The following is a 19,252-nucleotide window of genomic DNA, read 5'->3' on the forward strand; positions in this document are numbered from 1 at the left end:
CGCTCCAGGCCCACACAGCCACTGGGCAAAGTCCCTGGTGGCTGGATGACAAAACAGAACATCTACCTGCTTACCCTTTAGAAACCTGAATATAAATCTGGACATCATTACACCTGTCATCATTACATACATTGTCTGGGTCTGGTACAAGCTACCCAGCTTCACTGTTGAAGAGGACTGGCAAAATGACTGGATGAGTTCTTGGCAATAAGCTACTGGCAATCAAATGAGCAAGATGGAGGCAATGGTCACTTCTAGGTTCCCATTCTTAAGTTCTTACTATTCATATTTTTTCATAGGTTTGATAACTCTGGCTCCTGAGCCCATACCTGCAGGTAGTGCCGCCCGCTGCCACCCAGGGATTTCTGCAGCGCCAGGGCCTTGGCACCGCCGCCGATGGAGGACATTTCCAGCATGGCGGCAATGCTCTTCACGCTGCCCGCGCTGCCTGTGTCCACGGCGCCGCCAAGGTCGCTGGCCCGCCGCTGCTCGTGGTAGACCACCTCCAGCTTGGAGCTGCCCCCTTCCTTGGCCAGGTCATCTGCCAGGTTGGTGCTGGAGATGGCAGAGCTGGAGCGCTTGGGTGGGGGCGGTGGGGGGCCCTTCTTCTTGGGACGCATGGCAAAGGATTGGCTGCGGTTGACGTTCTTGTCGCCGCGGACTGAGTTGCTGCGGCCCACGCGGCGCTGGACGGTGGCGTAGTGCCCACCATCGGGCACTGTCAGCTCATCCCGCTCCTGCTCACTGTCTGACACAGCATAGCGGCTCAGGCTGTGCGCACGCTTCTTGGGCCGCCCTTGGTCCTCATCTGATTCGTCGCCCTGCGGGGGCAAGCACAGCATGGGCACGGACACGGGGGTGCCTGGGGGCGGCTGTGGCTGTGGGGAGCCCCCTGCACCCTCTCCCCCCTCCACAGGCTGCGGCATCACGTAGGCGTAGCCCCTGTGCGTGGGTGACTGTGGGAGCGAGCGAGGTGACATGGGCCGGTCTGTCTGGGGCAGCAACTGTGGGGTGGGCTTCACTTTGGCGGTGGCCTGGGGAGGGCCCATAGTCTGAGGGGAGGACGGCTTGGTCTTGGTGGGGGTCTGCGGTGGGGTGTAGGATGGGCCCCCTCCTCCAGCCGGGGGGAAGGATTGGCGTGGTTTGCCGAGCACAGGCGGCACGCTTGCCCTCTGTATCCCCTGGCCCTGGCTGCCCTGCCTCATGGGCCGCACCTCCTTCCTCTGGATGCTGCCACTGTCCTCGGACTCCTTGGCCTTGCTCAGGTTGTTCTCGTGCACGCTGCGTGCCCGCTGTGCCACATGGTTGCCCGCCTGCTTGGCCTCGCCGCTCTCCTGGACATCACTGGCACGCGTCATGGCGGCCTGCAGCTCGTCGCTCAGCTCGCTGTCCTGGAAGGTGCTCATCTTGGGCGACAGGCACTCTGCGTTCTCCTGCTGGGGGCTCTCTATGGCCATCACCTCCAGAGACTGTGGGGCCTTCCTGCGCAGAGTGCTGCGACCCTGTTCCGACGCCTTCTGGATCTCGGCCAGCTTCTTCACTGCCAACATCAGCTTCTTCTGGTGGCCTAGGGGTGGAGGGGCAGGAGACAATGTACAGGATTTTCAAAATGAATTAAATATTTTGCTTTACTGTGGAACATTTTTGGGTGCAAAATACATTGAAGACTCCATTCATTTATTTTAAAATCTATTTCACTCTCACAGATCATTGCACCTGCTTGTCAGCTTGAAGTGATTCCTGTGTTTCTTGTAACTCAGACAAGTGTGTTTCCTTATCTTGTCGGGACAGATTTATTCCATCTCATCGGCTCTGGTTACACAAGTCGATCACAATTTAAAGCAAAGCTGAAGCCAACTGGAATCTTTTAATCTAAAGTGCAGAGGATGGTCCACAAGAATGTGTGTTATTCAATTTAAACAGAGAGGCCAAAGCAAATCTCCACTGCGGGAATTGGGCGACGTTAATGATGTCACAACAATGTCAGGGAGCCCGGATGCACAGAAATTGTTTTTTTCAGTCACTTCGCAGCATTAAGACATCAAATTGAGAACTGGACCAAGGATCACCAGCACTAAAGATGTGTAATATGTATGTGCACAGCAGTATGCTAAATTTCTAAATCATCTATATTTATGGACAGGGGCTGGTGACCCACTGCTGCCCCCCAGCAGGCCCTTACACTCACCCAGTTTGGTAATGCCAATCTCCTGCAGGTCCTCCCAAGTGATGTCGGTGATGAAGTCAATGTTCTCATAGCCGTTGTGAACCAGGATTTGGTAATACTGCCCGAGCCCAATCATGGACAGCCACTCGGCCAGGTTAGCCTAAAAGAGCAAACACATACATTTAGAGCGGTCAAAGGCAGGAGGGCCAGTTCACGGCAGCAGAGAGGGAGGTGAGATGTAGGGGGATGCCCTGCTAACACACAGCACTGTCCCATTTCAGAAGGGTGCTGTGAGGTTGTGGTTTGGTGGTGTCAAACAATGTTATTGCAGATGCTCATATAGTACAGTAATTTGTGGGTGTCAGACATCATATTCCAGAAACATTAGGGAGTTTATTGATGTATGGGTTTTTAAATTATGTTACTCGTAGATTTTTTTTTATATTACAAATTTTAATATCACAAATGTTTATCATCATTATTTATCTTTAAACAGTTGTACTGATGCATCTGGGAGTCTACACAGTTATGATGACCCAAAGCGATTTCACATCAGCAGGAAGTTGCGACAATGTACTCACAAGGCTAAATAGTATGCTGGGTGTTGAGAAAAAGCTCCACTTTTGTCTGCCCTGCAAGGTGACTTTGCTCATTGTGTGCGTTTGTATCTACACCAATGCTGACTTTACCAATTAAGGGTTCAATTAAGTAATTAAGAGCTCAGAACCAGCAGGGTACTCTAGGACATGTTTGAGAACCACTGCTATAGTGTGTTGTTACAGAAAATAATTGTAAAAGTTGAAATGAGCCAATGTAAACAAGGAGAATCAATCACTGGAAGAGAGATATTGAATGAACCTCTTTTTCACTTGAACGGAGTTCGGGAATTTGCACTGGATTGTAACTGGCAGTTCAATTTGCATTTCAAAATGTGTGTGTATGGGTTAGTTAGGTTACCTATAACCGTATGCACATTGAGAGAGATTTATGTTCTCCTGCAACAGTCAATCATCCTGTAGGAGTGTTTTTTTTCTCTCTTCCGTGCCTAAAGGTTTATTTCATTTTGTATTCATTACTACGTTATATTATTTTGTGAAGTGCTCTGTGAACCTTACAAAGGGCGGTACACCACATAAAAAGCAACTGATTGATATTCCCGGTGTTGTGTACTCACAGGTTTGTGCTCCGGCAGCCATTCGGTTACGTTGAGCTTGTTGATTTCGGAGGTGATTTTCTTGCGGTGGCCGGGCTTGGTCACCCCTATGGCTGTTAGGTCCTGAAACAGAGAAACCCTGTTTCATCACATATAGCCCACCGTGCAACACAGAGCAGGACTGTCTGGGCAGATGTGTGGGAAATGGCAGCCTCTGGACCGGACCAGGGCTGGAAACAATGCCAAGTTTGAAAATCAGAGCGCTTTGAGCCACTTCAGGTGAATAAAAAGCTGCAAGATCATCCCAAAATCTTATCTACTTGCATTTATTTTCTAAATCTGAAATCAGCAATGATCTTGTGGATTTTTTTACTTTACTGATTTTAGATGATTTTAATCAAACAGGATTACCAGTATGATTGTGTTGCTAACATGGGTGGGGTGTAGGCAGCTGGCACAGGCACAGTCAGCCCTCTGAGACATGTTGCCAAACCCACTGGTAACAAGGATTAAATATTCACATTTGGTGTTGTTTACTCACACAATCAGTATCCTGAAGAGGCTCAGACTGCTTTGTCAAGTGTTATGTCAAGTATTTGTAACTTCAGCCCAACAAGAATGATTTTTCAGAAGAAAGAAAATCAGATCCAGTTTCTACATATTATTATTATTATTATTATTATTATTATTATTATTATTATTATTATTATTATTATTAAACTAGCAGATCGTCTGACAGCAGATTTTCAAATCATCTTTACAGAGACTGTTACATCGCTGTAGCCTGTAATAAAGCCATCCCTCTTCACACATCGCAAATCTGGGATTTTCCCATGGGGTGGTTTATGCCTACACAGGATGTTGCAGCACACATTTGGCAGCAGGTTATCAGAGCACATAAATAATACAGGACTTTGATATGTTGAAGGCCAGAAGATACTCTGGAACTGAGTAGGAGAACCAACAGCTGTTGTGAAGTTGCCAGAAAAAATAAAGAAAGAGAAGCAGAGCTGAAGATTTTGTAAATGAAATAACAAAATAAATATATATAATAAAAAGCAAAAAGACAATGTGCCAAACATGGCCTGCAAGTGATTTTCAGAGTACCCCAAAATACAGACAATCTTTGTTTGGATCCTGGACCTAATGCATTAGTGATTGGGTTTGATTTCTCTTTGATTTGTTTAAGTAGGTGTGTGCATAGGCCCTGTGATTGTGTGTGTGTGAGTAATGTCTGACATGTACACAATACCACTCCATACCGCACTTTACAGCATGCAGTTCACAGCAGTTCACAAGATGACTGGGGCAATACAGAACAAGTCCCATTCTTGTTTCTTTAACACAAACCCCATGGTAAGAAATCAACTGAAGCCAATCTGGTTCCCATACAGGATGAAACCGAATCAACAGCGGATGACACGTGCATTATGGTTTCATTATATCTGTACAGAGAGAAATGCGCTGCAAAACCCAAAGCACACATTTCCAACCACACTCAGTATCTCAGTATCGTATTTGTATCCAGGTTTGGTTCCCTCCTTAAGGTTTCTGTTGCTCGGGGGAGCTTTGAGGATAGACCTTCAGTTCAGATTGCCTTCTCAAAGAACATGCCACGCAAAGGGGAAGGAGGTCACAGCAAGGTCACGGAAAGTCACCACAGTCATGATGTCACACCCCCCAGTAGCACCAGACAGAGGGCAGGGGAGGGCAAAGCCTGCCATCTCCTTTACCCTTGGGGGACCGCACAGGGGTGGCACGGCTGCCCTCCCCACAGAGGGAACCAGGAACACAACACTGATAATGTCAGCAATGAAAGCACAGCAACACACACACAACCCTCCCTCGGAGCACGATTAAAAACATGTTTTAATCAGATGACGTAAAAAAAAACAACCCATGAAACAATCCACTGAAATGATTGTTTCCTTAAAGCATTAGGGTGCCGCTTGAATGCACGAGAGAGAGAGACATCCGAGGGCCAGCTAATGCGTCAGAAGTCTAGTGAGATACAGACATACATATGTACATACATATACACACACACACACAGGGTACAGCACAGTAGCACTTAATGGGTGAATAGACTTCCAAGATGTTTCCCCAGGTCTTCTTAGATTGATCATACTGTTTCCTTTCTTCCAAAAGGAAAACAGGAGCTTTCCTGAAACACACTTTTGTTTAGCAGCTGTCAAAGACCTTCCTGAATCTTCTGCCCCTTTCCACAGGTCAGTGATGCTGAGAAAGGACATTACCTCAGATGTTTGTGGCTCTGGTCTCAAGAGACAGAATCTCTCTTCGCTTTAATGGAGGCTTTTTACATGACACTCTAGTATTGCTTCAGAGGCCTACAAAACCTTCGGACAAAGAGTCTCCCACAGTTGGGCCCATCTGTCTGCTAGATTTGCAGACTTTCACAGGGAAAACAGACAAGGGCCACAGCATGGGGGAAGGTTGTCAGGGCAGGTGTGATGCGGTGTGAAGTAGTTCTGCGTTCGCTTTGTGGGCTACTGGGGTTGTGTGGAGCGGTGGAAGGTAGTGGGAGTGGGGGTTTAGTAGGGACTATGGTGGGATGTTTTTGGGGGGGCGGAGGGGTTTGGGGGGTGGTCTTACCTCGGGGGTCATGCGGCTAATGGTGGGTATGTCATAGCCAGCGCTGATGAAGTTTGGAGCGTAGACTTGCAGCTGAAACTCGCTCAGCCAATGGATAACAGCCTCTGAGCTCTAGAAAAGAAGATAGGCGCAATCCATCACTGTCCTGTCTGCTGGCTCTTGTCTGGGCCCTTTCGCGCACGTGGCTGGAGTCTCCCCCTCGGCACCAATGGCCAAGAACTCGCATTGTGTGCTTTGCTAAACTACAATCCAGCTCTATGTGGTGAACGGATACGTTATTTGTTCATTTTCTCTTCACTGAACTGCTGCTCGGTCATAGCAGTGGATCTGGTGTCCTGTGCAAAAAAATGGGCTTCCTGCCAGATGGTAGCAGCAGATTCAGGCCACTAGGAGGCAATAAACCAAGCAGATTGTCTCAGCGAAGTTGACACTTTTTAACCCACAGAGGGTTAAGGCCTTGTTTGAACCATAGATGAAAGAATTCCAAAATGTAATGTAATGTAATGCAATGCAATGCAATAATGGGAAATCTGTTTGCCACCGCTGGTAAACCAAGGATGCTTTAGCACCAATAATGGGACACAAAGAATGGTGTCATCATTTATTTCTTGTTTAGACTCAGTACAAATGATTGCTAGGCAAGCACAGAGCCCTGTAGGTACACCGTGACATTGGCCCACCCCCGTTGTCTGGCATCTATTTAAAAGTTATGGAAAAATGTAGGTCTTTTTAGGGGGAAATCTTGGGGTGCCCCAAATTGTTAGGAGGTGTGGCGAAAAGGGGCTTTTTCCTTGGAGTGTGGGAGGAGGTCAGGTGCATCTATAGACCAACCCTGGGGATGACCTTCCAAACACAGAACGCTCTACCTGAAAAGCATGGCAAATGAGCTGAATCCTATTGGCAAGAGGCGTGTGGACTGTGCCCTTCGCACTAGACACCTGTTCAGTGCTGGGATGATTTAATGGAACCCGGATGAGAGAAGTTACGAAGAACAGCATTATGTTTTATGAAGCATTCACATTGTTTAATAGACAGTTCTTCAGCTTGTCACTGACAGCTGCAGAGCTCAGGTGTCAGGGTTCAATGGCCTCTTACCTGCAGGCAGGGAGGAATTATCTTATGTATATAGCTTGGCTGTCTGGGTTATAGTGAACCCTGTTCCTGGAGTCACTCCCTCACTACTCCAGGTTTCAGAACACAGTCACAGGATAACCTAACCTAATACTAAACAAGGGCCCTTATAAAACCTCTTGGCCTGTGGCCTTTGAGTACTGGAGTTGAAGGACACTGCAAGGAATCCCCAACTAGATTCTCTCATCTTCTGCAGTCACTATCTCAGTCCCCAGCCCTGAGCTCTTAACCACACTGGAATGCAAAGCGGTTTTCGCAGTGCCCCCCCACCCCCACACGGTCTGCTATGTAGATGGCAACCCTCATGCCACTTTCTCAACAGGCTCACAGAAAGAAAGAACAAGAGAGAGACAGAGAGGCCGGCGGACAGAAAGACAGTGAGTTAGAAAGACAGGCAAAGAGAGAGACTACGAGAATTTTTGTTCTGGATCGGCGGCAATGTTGGCAGCTTATGTCAACCGGACAGCTTTACCGATTTGTCTGCTCAGCCGTGTTCCATAAGAAAGTCAAAACCAGGTGAGATTCAGAAATGTTTAACTCTACTGATGTCATACAAGGAAACAATACTGCGCACGGGATTCATTTTGCCTTTCTGAAACTTGCTGCCCGAAGTGGGCCCATCTTCAACATCCCAACTGGATCCATGTGACTCCTGTCAACTCTTCACCCAGTACCCCAGGGCCCATGTGAAACCTGCACTGCTCAACTACAAACTTCACATCTTGGTATATTCTAGGAGTGATCTCCAACCATCAACCATCAACCATCGACTTGAAGATCCCAAAAGCTGTAAGTTTTATATGTGAGCAATTTCTAAAGCCAGAGGACATATTTATAATCAGATAAGCAAGTACAGTCACATATTCAATAAAAAACTAAAAACACACAACCTGTCATTCACTGGTTGGAAGGAAATGTTTCCAAGTCTGCATGGATGGATGATTTAAGGGTGACCTTAATAAAAACCTGTGGGATTGGAGGCCCCTGATGTCAACATTTCAGAGCCAAGGTTCTGTTCTGCACCAGTGTTAGTTAATCGAGCTGCTCCACAGACACAGAACTGCAAGGCTCAGTTCAACCTGAAAATATGGCCGACAGTGTTCAGGTAACAAGTACACTTGTGGGCTGTACTGTTTCGAAAACCTGTGGAACAGTCCAGTCAACCCAGTGAAAAATTAGACGAGGGACTCTTAGGTCAGCTGATAGGTCTGCAGCGGGTGTGGGTGCCTGGCTGCTATATCAGCTGTTTAGTGTTTTAGTGTATGAGCTCATTCTAGTACCCTGTTCTCTCCACAACACTGGCATGAGTGAGAACTATGACAGAAATCTTTCAGCACCCAGCTATGACTAGAGCTGCTTCACTGCTGAACCCCACTGCACTGAACTGCAGAGCAACTCTCCCTCTCAATGTGTCCCACCACTTGGTCTGGGAATTAGTATTTGATTTGTTGAATGATTTTACAAGATACAAATGACTTGTGATTTTTGGGTACTTACTGAAAAGAAAACGCAAAAAGCGCAGCACAGCAACCAATGCAAAATAATCATCAAATCAAATCAAATAATGGGTCAAATAAATCAGAAGGAAAAAGGGTCAGCTTAAATCAAGGGGAATCTCAAGCAGCAGTGGTTAACAGTCCGCCAGGCCGGTTCCAAGGTACAAGTGACACTTGGCGCAGGGGAATGATGCAGCGAAGGTTAATTAAGGCCCCCTTGTCTGGGTTACTGCAGTTGTCGGGAGAAAGCCAAGCATGCCAGACACAGATGCAGGCACCACAGTGTGGGATTCAGCCCGCAGTGCTGCTCGGTTTTAAGATAAGATGGTAGGAAAATGCTAAGGAAAAAGACAGTTTGAAAACACAGCCCTGAATCCGCTGTGTAGCCCCACTCACCGTCTCTCTCTGACTCCTCTCGCGCCCTCAGCAGGGAGGCGGTGAGCTGCGACAGGAAGTGTTTGGGCCGCTTCCTCGCGAGAGCGGTGGTGGTCTGGGTGAGTGGTGGTGGGAGCAGCGATGTGACAAGTGACTACGACTTACCTTGCCCTCTGACGGAGCATCTCCCTTCCGCTGTGACGATGCATCCCCATACGGCTGCTCGTGGAAGGGGCAGCTGGCCGAGCTCTGTTGGCGTGAGGAGCCTGAGGGAGAGATGCTGAGGTTAGCATGCATTCCCAGCAGCACTAATCCACACACAAGACACACACACTGTCCCTTGCACCCCTAACAGTGAATAGGGAAAAATTACACTAAGGCCGGGCGCTTCAAGAGTTAACTGGAATCAGAAACACTCCCCTCGCCACACACACACATACGTACACATGCACGCACACACACACACGCACACACGCCACCTCCCCTGCCCCTTCCCACCGTTCACCCCCTGCCCCATTCCCTTGCAGTACCATCTGCCTTCCTGGGACAGCCAGCCTGTTCAGTGTTTTTATGTGCCATTAAAACATATGTTACTAAGATAGCGGCTGATTTAACTGATGACAGAAAAAGGAAAGGCAGAAGATCAGGAATTACAGCTGTCATTCTTTATACCACTCGCATCTCGCCAGTTTCCCCTCTTCAGTGGATTTGGCACAAGTACACTGCCAGCCCTGCTTAAGGCCAATTTCAGTGCCTGTCCCAGAGGTGGCAATATAATGAAGATGGCTCATGGTTTGACAGTGAGTCACTGTATTGCGCTGGGGCTCAGAGTGCCGTCACAAGCAGGCCTCCATGCATCCAATTGACTGGGCAAGGTGGGATTTCTATTCTCTGGCGAGTCTAGAAAATTATCCCTGCAAAGTAAAGTATTAGAAACTAACTGGAGAAGTTAGTTAGAAGACAAAAGGGGTGAGATCTGCTCTTGTTTATAAAACTACACCTTCAAAGGCCTACTGCCACATGCACTCTACCTGCAGGGTTGTCTATAGACTTCGCTTGTTCCAACAGATGTTCCTTGGCCTTCTGGGATTGAGACAGGACTGTGGCCAAGAGCTGGATATCAAACAAACACCAAGACAGGTTACCAGGTTAGACAGATGACACCATCGTGACAGAGCTGCCAGTTTTCAAGCTATGAAGTGCCTTTCTAATTGAGCTTAAAGTGGCTCTCTTGGATTACAGTTGTGGTGTTCTGTTGATCACATTCTACATACATAGCAGCAACGCCCACCTCACCCACTGGTAAAGAATACCTCTGTACACAATAGGGGGGCGTGTGGATTGTGTCCTTTCTGAATGGAATCAATTACACTTTGAACTTGACCTTAATTGTTTGATGTTGTTGTTGTTGTTGTACATTTTTAAATTCTATATGTAATACTCATACACCCAGTTTTTGGGGTTGTTCAGACCATGTTTTTGGATTATTGGAACCTTAAAATAGCTAAGCCGCAAAAAAGGATAAAACGTTCGATTCCATGCATTTAATGTGTGCTCAATGTCCCCTGAAAGGGCTTCAAAACCATCTTAATCAAACATTACATCACAAATAATCAAATCGCATGGCCATGACAGATAAACAGGCATCGATTATTAAGCTAAGGCATCATTGTAAACGGAGGCAGTAATACAAGTAAACTTAATCCATCTGTAGGAGCCAAATGCATTTTGATTTATGTTTACAAATAATTATTTATATGTATATAGTGTTGTTTTGAACTATATTTTGATGGGCTTTTGCTTCCCATTTGTTGATTGATTATTATCTGGACACTCACTGCTAGGGATGAGTGACAGCTTGACCACACCCACTATTTTGGGAAGCCAAGCCCATATGAGGAAGTAATGGGGAGAAGTGAAACATGGCAGTCCTAGCAGTAGTGGAAGCTACACAGTTTTTCAACCTCTTGTCTCCTGCTCTAAAACTCTATCCTTCTCTTTCTACTCTTATCTTTATTTATATATTTATTAACGTTTTCTACGATTACATCACAATGAACTACGGATTGTACAAATGAATTGCAAGTGATGTTTACTAAAAGAAAGACAGCGTCTCCAGGAATGGAACACTGACTGAGCCACGAAAGGAAGAACGACTTCCTCATTGGGTTTTATAATGGTTTGGCACTTGGCTTGGGCCCCTTTGAAAGCTGGTTTGTCCTACTCCTGCTACTATGGGGTGCAACTGGACGAACCGTGGTCAGATGACCCTCCCGCCTCTGACAAGCTCCCATACTCACCTTGACGCCCTCAGCCTGGGCATGCAATGCGTGGGCGCTGCTCCCCGCGCTCTGCCCACTCCCCGAGGACCGGGCGCTCGCCACACTGCCCGAGCTGCCCACGCTGCTGCGGTCTCCGCCTGGCACACAAAACACACAGTGACAGAGACGGTCACGCCAAGGGGGCGGGGGGAAGGGGGAAACAATACGCCACTCCACAGCACTGACAGATCAGTAACCCCTCTGTGACACACACACACGCACGCACACACGCACACTAAACGCTCTTGGCAGTTGGTCTGCAATCGACTGGACAGCGACTGACTGAATGAATGAAATGACAGTGCAGACCACTCTCATCCGGACACAGCCTGCAGACAGACACAGACACGGGTACAGTCAGGCTGCCATTCACAGGGGACCTCCCAGCACGGATCCTGAAAGCTGTAGATGCCTTTTTGAGTTAATGGGTTTCCCTGGGAAGGCGCATTGGCTCTGGCCTCCTGGCAAATAGATCAATTGACCTAGGATCAGACATGGAGATGGCTGTTCGCAGTGGCAGGTCTGATAGTGGGACGGTGGTGGTAGGGGGGGGTGGGGGTGTGAAGTTGGGTGGGAGTTGGGGGGCTGGCCTAGCCTTTACCTGCGAAGGGCTTGCGCAGCACCCAGATCTCCTCGCTGGCGCCACCCGTGGTCGGGGTTGGGGAGCCATGGGGGCTGGACTCGGAGCCACGGGAACCTTCAACACAGAAACCAGCATTAACAGCAGAGTGGGGTCTGGAGCCGTGAGGAGCACGTAGCTCACACCACGCCACGCCAACGCCGGCCCCCTGGTTCCGATCCCCGGGCCCCCAGCTCCCCAGGACCCCCCGGCCATGCTTCTCAGCAAAGCAGGGGGAGGGAGGACAGGCGGGGCTGGGGAGAAGTGACAGGAGTTACTGGAGTCATCTTCCACTGAGGGGCCACCTGGCCAGCTGTCAGGAACTGTCTGTGACACAGATGGGCTCAGACAAGTAATAGCTTCATATATATATATATATATATACACATATATACAAATATATACATACATATTGACATATATATGTATATAGGGATTGTGCTTCTATACACATATACATGGGCTGCAGTGCACTACGAGGAGCAGATTTCACCAAGGGTTTCGGGGGCCATCATAAACCACAGAACACAGAGGGGTTTATGGGATGGCTTGGAACCTTGAGAAAGTCACAGAGAAAACAAGACAGGATAGCGCAGATTAGTCCGAAATAGGAGACAGGGGCTTCTTCTTACCTTGAGCACATCACTAGTTTACTTTGCAAAGTATGCAAAGAGCCCCCAAAATGAGAGATGGGGCTGTCTTGGGATGGGTGATTTTCAGATCTGAAAACCCACGTTTTATTCATTTATGTGTGTATTTATTTATTGACTTTGATGTCCCTGTCCCCTTCCCTGCCAGATTCCAGAACACATTCTCAGGGACAGGGACATAGCAGTGGGATGGGCTGACAGAACAGAATGCAAAACCTTCCTGAGGAGGACTCAAATATTCAAATATGATTAAGGCACGGGGGTACTCTCTGGCTGCTGCCATCACGTTCTTTCCAACCGGGCCGTGTGATTTATTGGTTGTTAAAAAAAAAATGAAATTGGTAAAATGACTTCATATTAAAGCTCTTGTGCGGTGGGTGGGGGGTGTGATGTTAAAGTGCAAATTGTATACAGGTCTGCTCTGGACCACCAAACCACAATAAAGGCACCTCAGACATTACTGGGCTGCAATAAAAACAAAGGCTTTAGAACAAGCCCTGGAAATTAACTCGAGGGCCCATGCAGGGCTGGACCAAGCCAGTCCAACAGGGGGGACTTGTTTACCTCATGATTATACATGAAACTCCACCATTACAATCACTTAATTGATCTTATCCCAGTCTTTGCTTAATCAGAAAACAAACAACCATTTTCTCTCCAGGTCTTAAGGTGGTTGTCAATGAGAAATAATCCTGCAAAATCGTCAGACCCCCGATAGGACTGGGTTGCTCACCATATTCAAGACTTGTGACAGTAGGCACTTGGTAAAGCAAACAGATAGGGGCATGTTTAGTGGGGGAGGTGAGGAACACAGCTGTGGGCCAGATTGTGGATTATCGGTGTCTTTCTGAAGCCAATTGGATCAAGTGTATTGACAAAGGATCAATGTACTAGTTCCTGTGTTGCACATTCTGTGTTGAACTCTCTCTCGTCTCTTTGTAGAGACAACCAGAAAACAATACGAAATTTCAATGGTCTCCAAATCTAAACGCAACCCTGAGCAACTGAGCTGTGCGGTTACTGCAACAAGTGGATAGAGAAACAACAGAATCGCCCAGTTGCCTTTGTTCTGTGTCTGTGTTACTGCAAAAACCCAGCATACTCATAGTCCAAGTCTCATAGACGATTCAGTTTTGTTCACGGTTTTTATTTGTGCACTTTGTTGCATTGCTGGCAACTGTCTGGTCCTTTGGTGGAGGGGGACGGAACCCTGCCACGGGAATTATTTAGCCTGATTCCAACATGGCTTAAAAACACTTGATTTTTCAAGTGGTTTTAGAATTGATTCTGACATTGGTCAAATATAAATAGCTGCACTGTTTAATGCACCTTCAGACACATATGACATATTTTCTGATGTCAGCAAGCAACTAGAATCTTTCTGAAAAGACACAGTCAAACTGAAAGACAATTTTCAGTCTCAACTGGGGCTACAAAGTGCATCAAGTTTCCACACGCTTGGGTAGTTTTGCAATGAATTTTGCGTTACAGACCTTGTGCAAAAGCCCCCTCTCTGGCCACAACTCTGACTAATAAAAACGGACTCATTTCCTGATGTAAAATAGTCCATATCTGTGAGGTTACTAGTCACCCTAGGAAATGGGGTTCAAAGTTCAGAGGTCAATGGTGTAATACAGCTCAACAACCATGGCATTTAAGAAGTATGTTCAGTTTTAATTATGTTCTTTATTTTAATAAAACAACATGCAAAAGTGCTGCCTGTTAGCTAAGGAAGGAAGAACTAAACTAGAGTAAGACATTTCTTTGGTTATGAAAGTGGCACCGAGTTGCAAAGTAAAGAGTGCAATTATTACTCGATTTCTTAGCAGACACTCTTATCCAGGGTGACTTACAATTGTTACAATATATCACATTATTTTTGCATTTTATCGATTTATACAGCTGGGCATTTACTGGAGCAATCTAGGTGCAGTACCTTGCTCAAGAGCCCAGAACCCTAACCACTACTCCACACTACTGCCCCAGGGAATTGCAGGGAATCTGATGAGGTTGTCTGTGTCGAGCTGCACATACAGAGCTCTGTGTGTGAGCATGTGTGTGTGTGTGTGTGTGTGTGTGTGTGTGTGTGTGTGTGTGTGTGTGTGTGTGTGTATGTGTCTGTGTGTGTGTGTGTGTGTGTGTGTGTGTGTGTGTGTGTGTATGCGTGACATGGCCTTAGTACTAATATTGGGCTGTAGTAGATTGGATTTCTAACAGCCAGAATCCACAATTTCTTATGGTGGTAGTAGGAGTTGTTTGTTGGTTCACCCTAACTGCTTATGAATCATCTTTTTACACACATACACATACAAAACAAAAGTCAACAAAAAAATGTCAAAGGAAGTAAACACCATTGCGGAAAGGTGGAAATTGAGGTTACAATGGCAAAAAAAAGGCAACAAGTATACCAGGGGTAGGGGGAAATAAGGAGTGAGGGAGGACAGTGAGTAGAATGGTTCCACGAGACAGGTGCTGAGTTTTCACAGAGACGGCTGACATGCTTACTGACGAGGATGGGTGAGGAAACAGACAGGTAGGTTTGTGTGTGCTACTAAGTCTATCCCTAGCCTTGCTGGGGCTTTGTAATGTGTGCATTAGTAATGGGTAATGGGAAGGAAACCTTCTAGATGGAAAGATGGACATTTAAAGGAATAAAAGGACTTTAAACTGTCAGTTTAAGTCAGTAGACTGCACCCTTCTGCAAGATGAAAAAAAGGATTTGGGGCAGGGGGGGAAATCTACCTGAAAAGATACCCGTGTCCTATAGTGAAACAGCACCACCAGACTGGCTTTGCTCTACTACGCCTGTACAAATCAGTGAGTCTGTCTGTGGTGGTGTCCATACAGGGGTCACATATATGGGTGATAAGGTCATAAATGTCTCTTGGGAAAGAGTTTGTAAACACACACACACACACACACACACATACACACAATGTACTGCAGTGTCGTATATTTCAAAGGGAATCTGGGTATTTTTTTCAGTCCTGTTGCTTTTTAAATTTATGGCTGATTATTTGGAAAGGTAAACACTGCAGTACATTTCTCTATCAGCATAAAGAAACAGAAAATTAAATTAACAAATAAAGAACAAGTAAATAATCATACAAAACCAGTTAAAGATTCCTCTTCAGAAAACTTCAAGGAATTTATGTTAATGAGGATTATTATTATTACTACTATAACTAGTATTATTATTATAAAAGCAGATTCACAAAATCAAACTTTGGAAAAATCCCTGACACTACCTTGACTGAGCTGTCTAATAACAGGTAATGGCTGAAAATGTATTAGGAACAGAAACAATTTTCTTTTTTAATTGCATTTTCTATTTATGTTCCTAAAAAAGACAATCCTTACAAAATAACACTTTGGAAGTGAGCAAGTACTCTCACCAGGATTAGTGTAGCAGCCAAAATCGAAAAACAAAATCCCTTTAAAGTTTTGTGAACTGAGGAAAATAATAATAATAATAATTATATAAAAAATAACTAATAATAATAATACATATCCTGCAAGCCATTTTATCAGGATCAAAATCCTTTAGAAATCTATTTTTCTCCATTCAAGTCCAGCAGGAGTTTCGGTAACACTTTATTTTGAGTGCCATTAATAAGATTTCAACCAAACATTAAATTGTTAATTTGTTAACTGACCTCCTACAACAGGTGAATTGAAACTGGAGAATAGCACCTGATTGCTATAAGGTTCAGAGTGAAGGAGAAACAAATACATTTTGGAAAAGTATTTGTAGTTATTAAAGAAAAATAAAGGCCATTGCTTTTAGAGTGTTAGTCAAACCTTTAATGGCCTTGCAAGGCACTGCAAAAACACATTCCTGTGTTACAAACAACACAAAGACATGTACACTATTTAATACACAGTGAGTATAAATAAATAAATGCTAGCTCTTGAAGCTAATAAGGCAGAAACAAACCAGATGGCCAGATGCCATTAAAAACACATTAAACTGAGTTTCCCTATTCGTTTTCACCTGAAGTGTTCGTTGAGTTTAAGTTGTGTTGCCCAAAGCACCTTTCAGGTCAAGGAAAAGTTGTATTTAACACTTAAGGTATTCTGCACAGAAGGATGTGCCGGCAGCTGGCCTCAGGGCTGTAAATACTCATCTTCACAGTGAAGGCAGGCATCTGCATTTAACTGGAGATGCAAATTAAACAAGCACCCTTGTCACATGTCAGCTGGCATTAGTTTTAGTGAATAAGCTGACTAAACATAGAAGACCTGCATGGATGACACTCAATAGAAAGCATTACCATACTATAGAAATAATAATAATAACATAAGCAGAGACGATGTCTGGTCCTGTACCTTGTCCACAGTGCAGCTCTTCTGAGGTGCTGTGGGACCTGCTATAGCCAAAGGAAGTGAAAAGAGGCTGATGGGAATGTGGTGGCGGAGGTGGAGGAGGCGGCAGGAAATGGAACTGATGATACGAGTCCCCGTTCACCACGGCGGCAGGGCCGCTCGCCGGCGCACAGAGCTGTATCTTTTGATACTGTTGGGTACAAATGACTGTATTCCATGAACCTAGATACAACAACAACAACAACGACAAAACAACAACAAAAGAAAAAATAAAAACAACAACAACAAAAGAAATTATAAGAAGGGGAAACCAATTTAAGGCAGAAAACACAAAATCAATTCGAACCGAAAAAAGAAAATAGGAAATCAAACTAAGTTGGCAGGTTATTTGTTATTCCTCCATTATTTATTCTAATTGTTTAATTTCTCCTTCAAAAGCAGATAGGCCACCTCGGTTATTGTTTCTTTACTGTGGTGGGTGTGAATGATCACACATACATATATATGTGTACATATATATATACATATATACATATATATATATATATAAAGAAGAAATGTAGTGTGTGTAGAAATATCAGAGCGGGGGGTTTTCGAGGTGAATGGAAATGATTTGGAGTGAATTAAGAAGTGGGTGTATCTTGTTTTAACATGTCTTGTTTATATGACGGTGTGTGTCCCTTTGTGTGTAAGCCTCTCTATCATTCTCCTATTGATTGACAAATGGGAATCTGCCATGACTGTTCTTCTGCAGTAGGGAAAAGACGAGACACTCTGTCCACTAAGAGCTGTCCACTATTTTCTCGGTGAGTCTGAATTAGGGGCGATTGTTAACCGAGGAAGAACAACAAAGATGCTTTGAAGAGAATCCCATTTAAAGCTGTTTTGTGGTTAGTTCTGGATTGTTTTATAGAGCAAAGCACTGATTAAGGAAATGTCAATTTACACTTTGACTTCCTTCAGCGTTTTTACAATGTAATTGAAACAACTGGCTCTGTCCACAAGTGTCCACGTGATGTCCTCAACTTAAGGCCTGAGGAGGGATTTGATCTGGTCGGAGAACTCAAATGAGAGGCAATAATGTCTGGACTATGGGGCCAGACCTGCGCTCTTCAGTAGGGGCCTCAACTGGTACAGCCGCTTGGGACCCCCCAGGTTTTCCTGTCTTTGCAGATTGTGTGATTAATGCAGCTGCTGTGAGTCTCAGACACAGGACTTTGAAGGCAGCAGCTGGGAAGATTATTTAGAATATAATACAATGTACAAAGGTACTGTTATCTTGTAACGGCCTCGATTTTCCTTTTACTCCTGAGATCAAGGCACAGTACACCTGTGACTAAATCAGATCTTGGCTGTTAGGGCTATTTCCGACACTGGCAAACATGCTCAGGGTTTTTCATCTCACATTGGGGGGTGAGGCAGTATTAGTTCAGGCAAAGGCAAGAAATATAATAAGCTTGCAAAGATTCACGGGAGTATTCATTCCAACTCTGCACTGGACAAGATGGTGCCGCATAATTTCGGCAGGTTAGTAAAAGGTTTGAGCAAGGAATGGCTGCCTTGTTAGACCCTGTGGCTAAATAAAAAACAAAATCATGCCGTGAGTAATTCTGAGAGCAGGGGCTCTGCTGGAAGGGTGCTGTGTATGCGATTGCTGGTTTGAAAATGAAAAAGAACAGAAATGAAAAAATAGATAATAGATAAAGCTTCTATTCTTTTTTGTAGATGGCTTTAGAAAGTGGTACGATATGGAGACACGGATGGGTGATGGATGAGGTAGCAGACAGACAGATCAGACACTGGACACGCGGACGGGACAGACGGACAGGAATGACAACTGAAGCCAGGCCATGAGCTTCCCATCACAACCACGGCCGGAGAAGCCAGGGTTAATCAACACAATTCAATGCTCTAAGGTCCAGTATCTGAGAGACACCTTCCTTCTTGAACGGTTAGGGATTTTCCCTGCTTAGGGTTAGATGAAGCTTTCTGCCTGAGCCTCACATGAAAATCATAATCTGAAGTTGAAACCACTTTTTTAAAATTCCAGTTAATTTTTCAGAGTGGGTTATTCATTGAAGTCGCTACTTGGTTTGTGAGGTTCTTGATACGACTGCGGTCACTGCAGATCGGTAGAATTGACAGAGACGTAATCTCCCAGCCTGGTTTCTATTAAAGCAAGAACTCACACTCACCATCACTATGGCTATGTCTGTGGGTTGCCTGTATAAACACAGGTTTCCTGCTGACTGCTCTATTTAAAACCACTGTGAAGCCATCATCCACCCCCAAGGCCCACTTCAGACTCAACAAGGAACTGCAAGAGTCGCAAGTGGACAGGGCATTTAGAAGTGAACATAAGAGGCACTTCTTTTGAAACAAAGAATCATGGGTATCTGGA

At 45.4% G+C, this 19,252-nt stretch overlaps 1 protein-coding gene across 1 annotated transcript in view; it reads right to left on the bottom strand.

Moving 5' to 3' along the window:
• Positions 1-19,252, bottom strand: part of caskin1 (CASK interacting protein 1) — a 155,604-nt gene that overhangs the window by 8,391 nt on the left and 127,961 nt on the right. Inside the window, exons 11-18 of the mRNA XM_066689405.1 lie at positions 16,855-17,073; positions 11,858-11,953; positions 11,236-11,354; positions 9,967-10,048; positions 9,101-9,201; positions 3,342-3,443; positions 2,189-2,327; positions 330-1,567 (exon numbers count right to left, since the gene is read on the bottom strand). Of these exons, the coding sequence (XP_066545502.1) occupies positions 330-1,567; positions 2,189-2,327; positions 3,342-3,443; positions 9,101-9,201; positions 9,967-10,048; positions 11,236-11,354; positions 11,858-11,953; positions 16,855-17,073 (2,096 nt within the window). The remainder of the gene's footprint in view (positions 1-329; positions 1,568-2,188; positions 2,328-3,341; positions 3,444-9,100; positions 9,202-9,966; positions 10,049-11,235; positions 11,355-11,857; positions 11,954-16,854; positions 17,074-19,252) is intronic.

This window comes from Amia ocellicauda, chromosome 17 (genome assembly GCF_036373705.1).
Source record: "Amia ocellicauda isolate fAmiCal2 chromosome 17, fAmiCal2.hap1, whole genome shotgun sequence".
NCBI classification, from domain to species: Eukaryota; Metazoa; Chordata; class Actinopteri; order Amiiformes; family Amiidae; genus Amia; species Amia ocellicauda.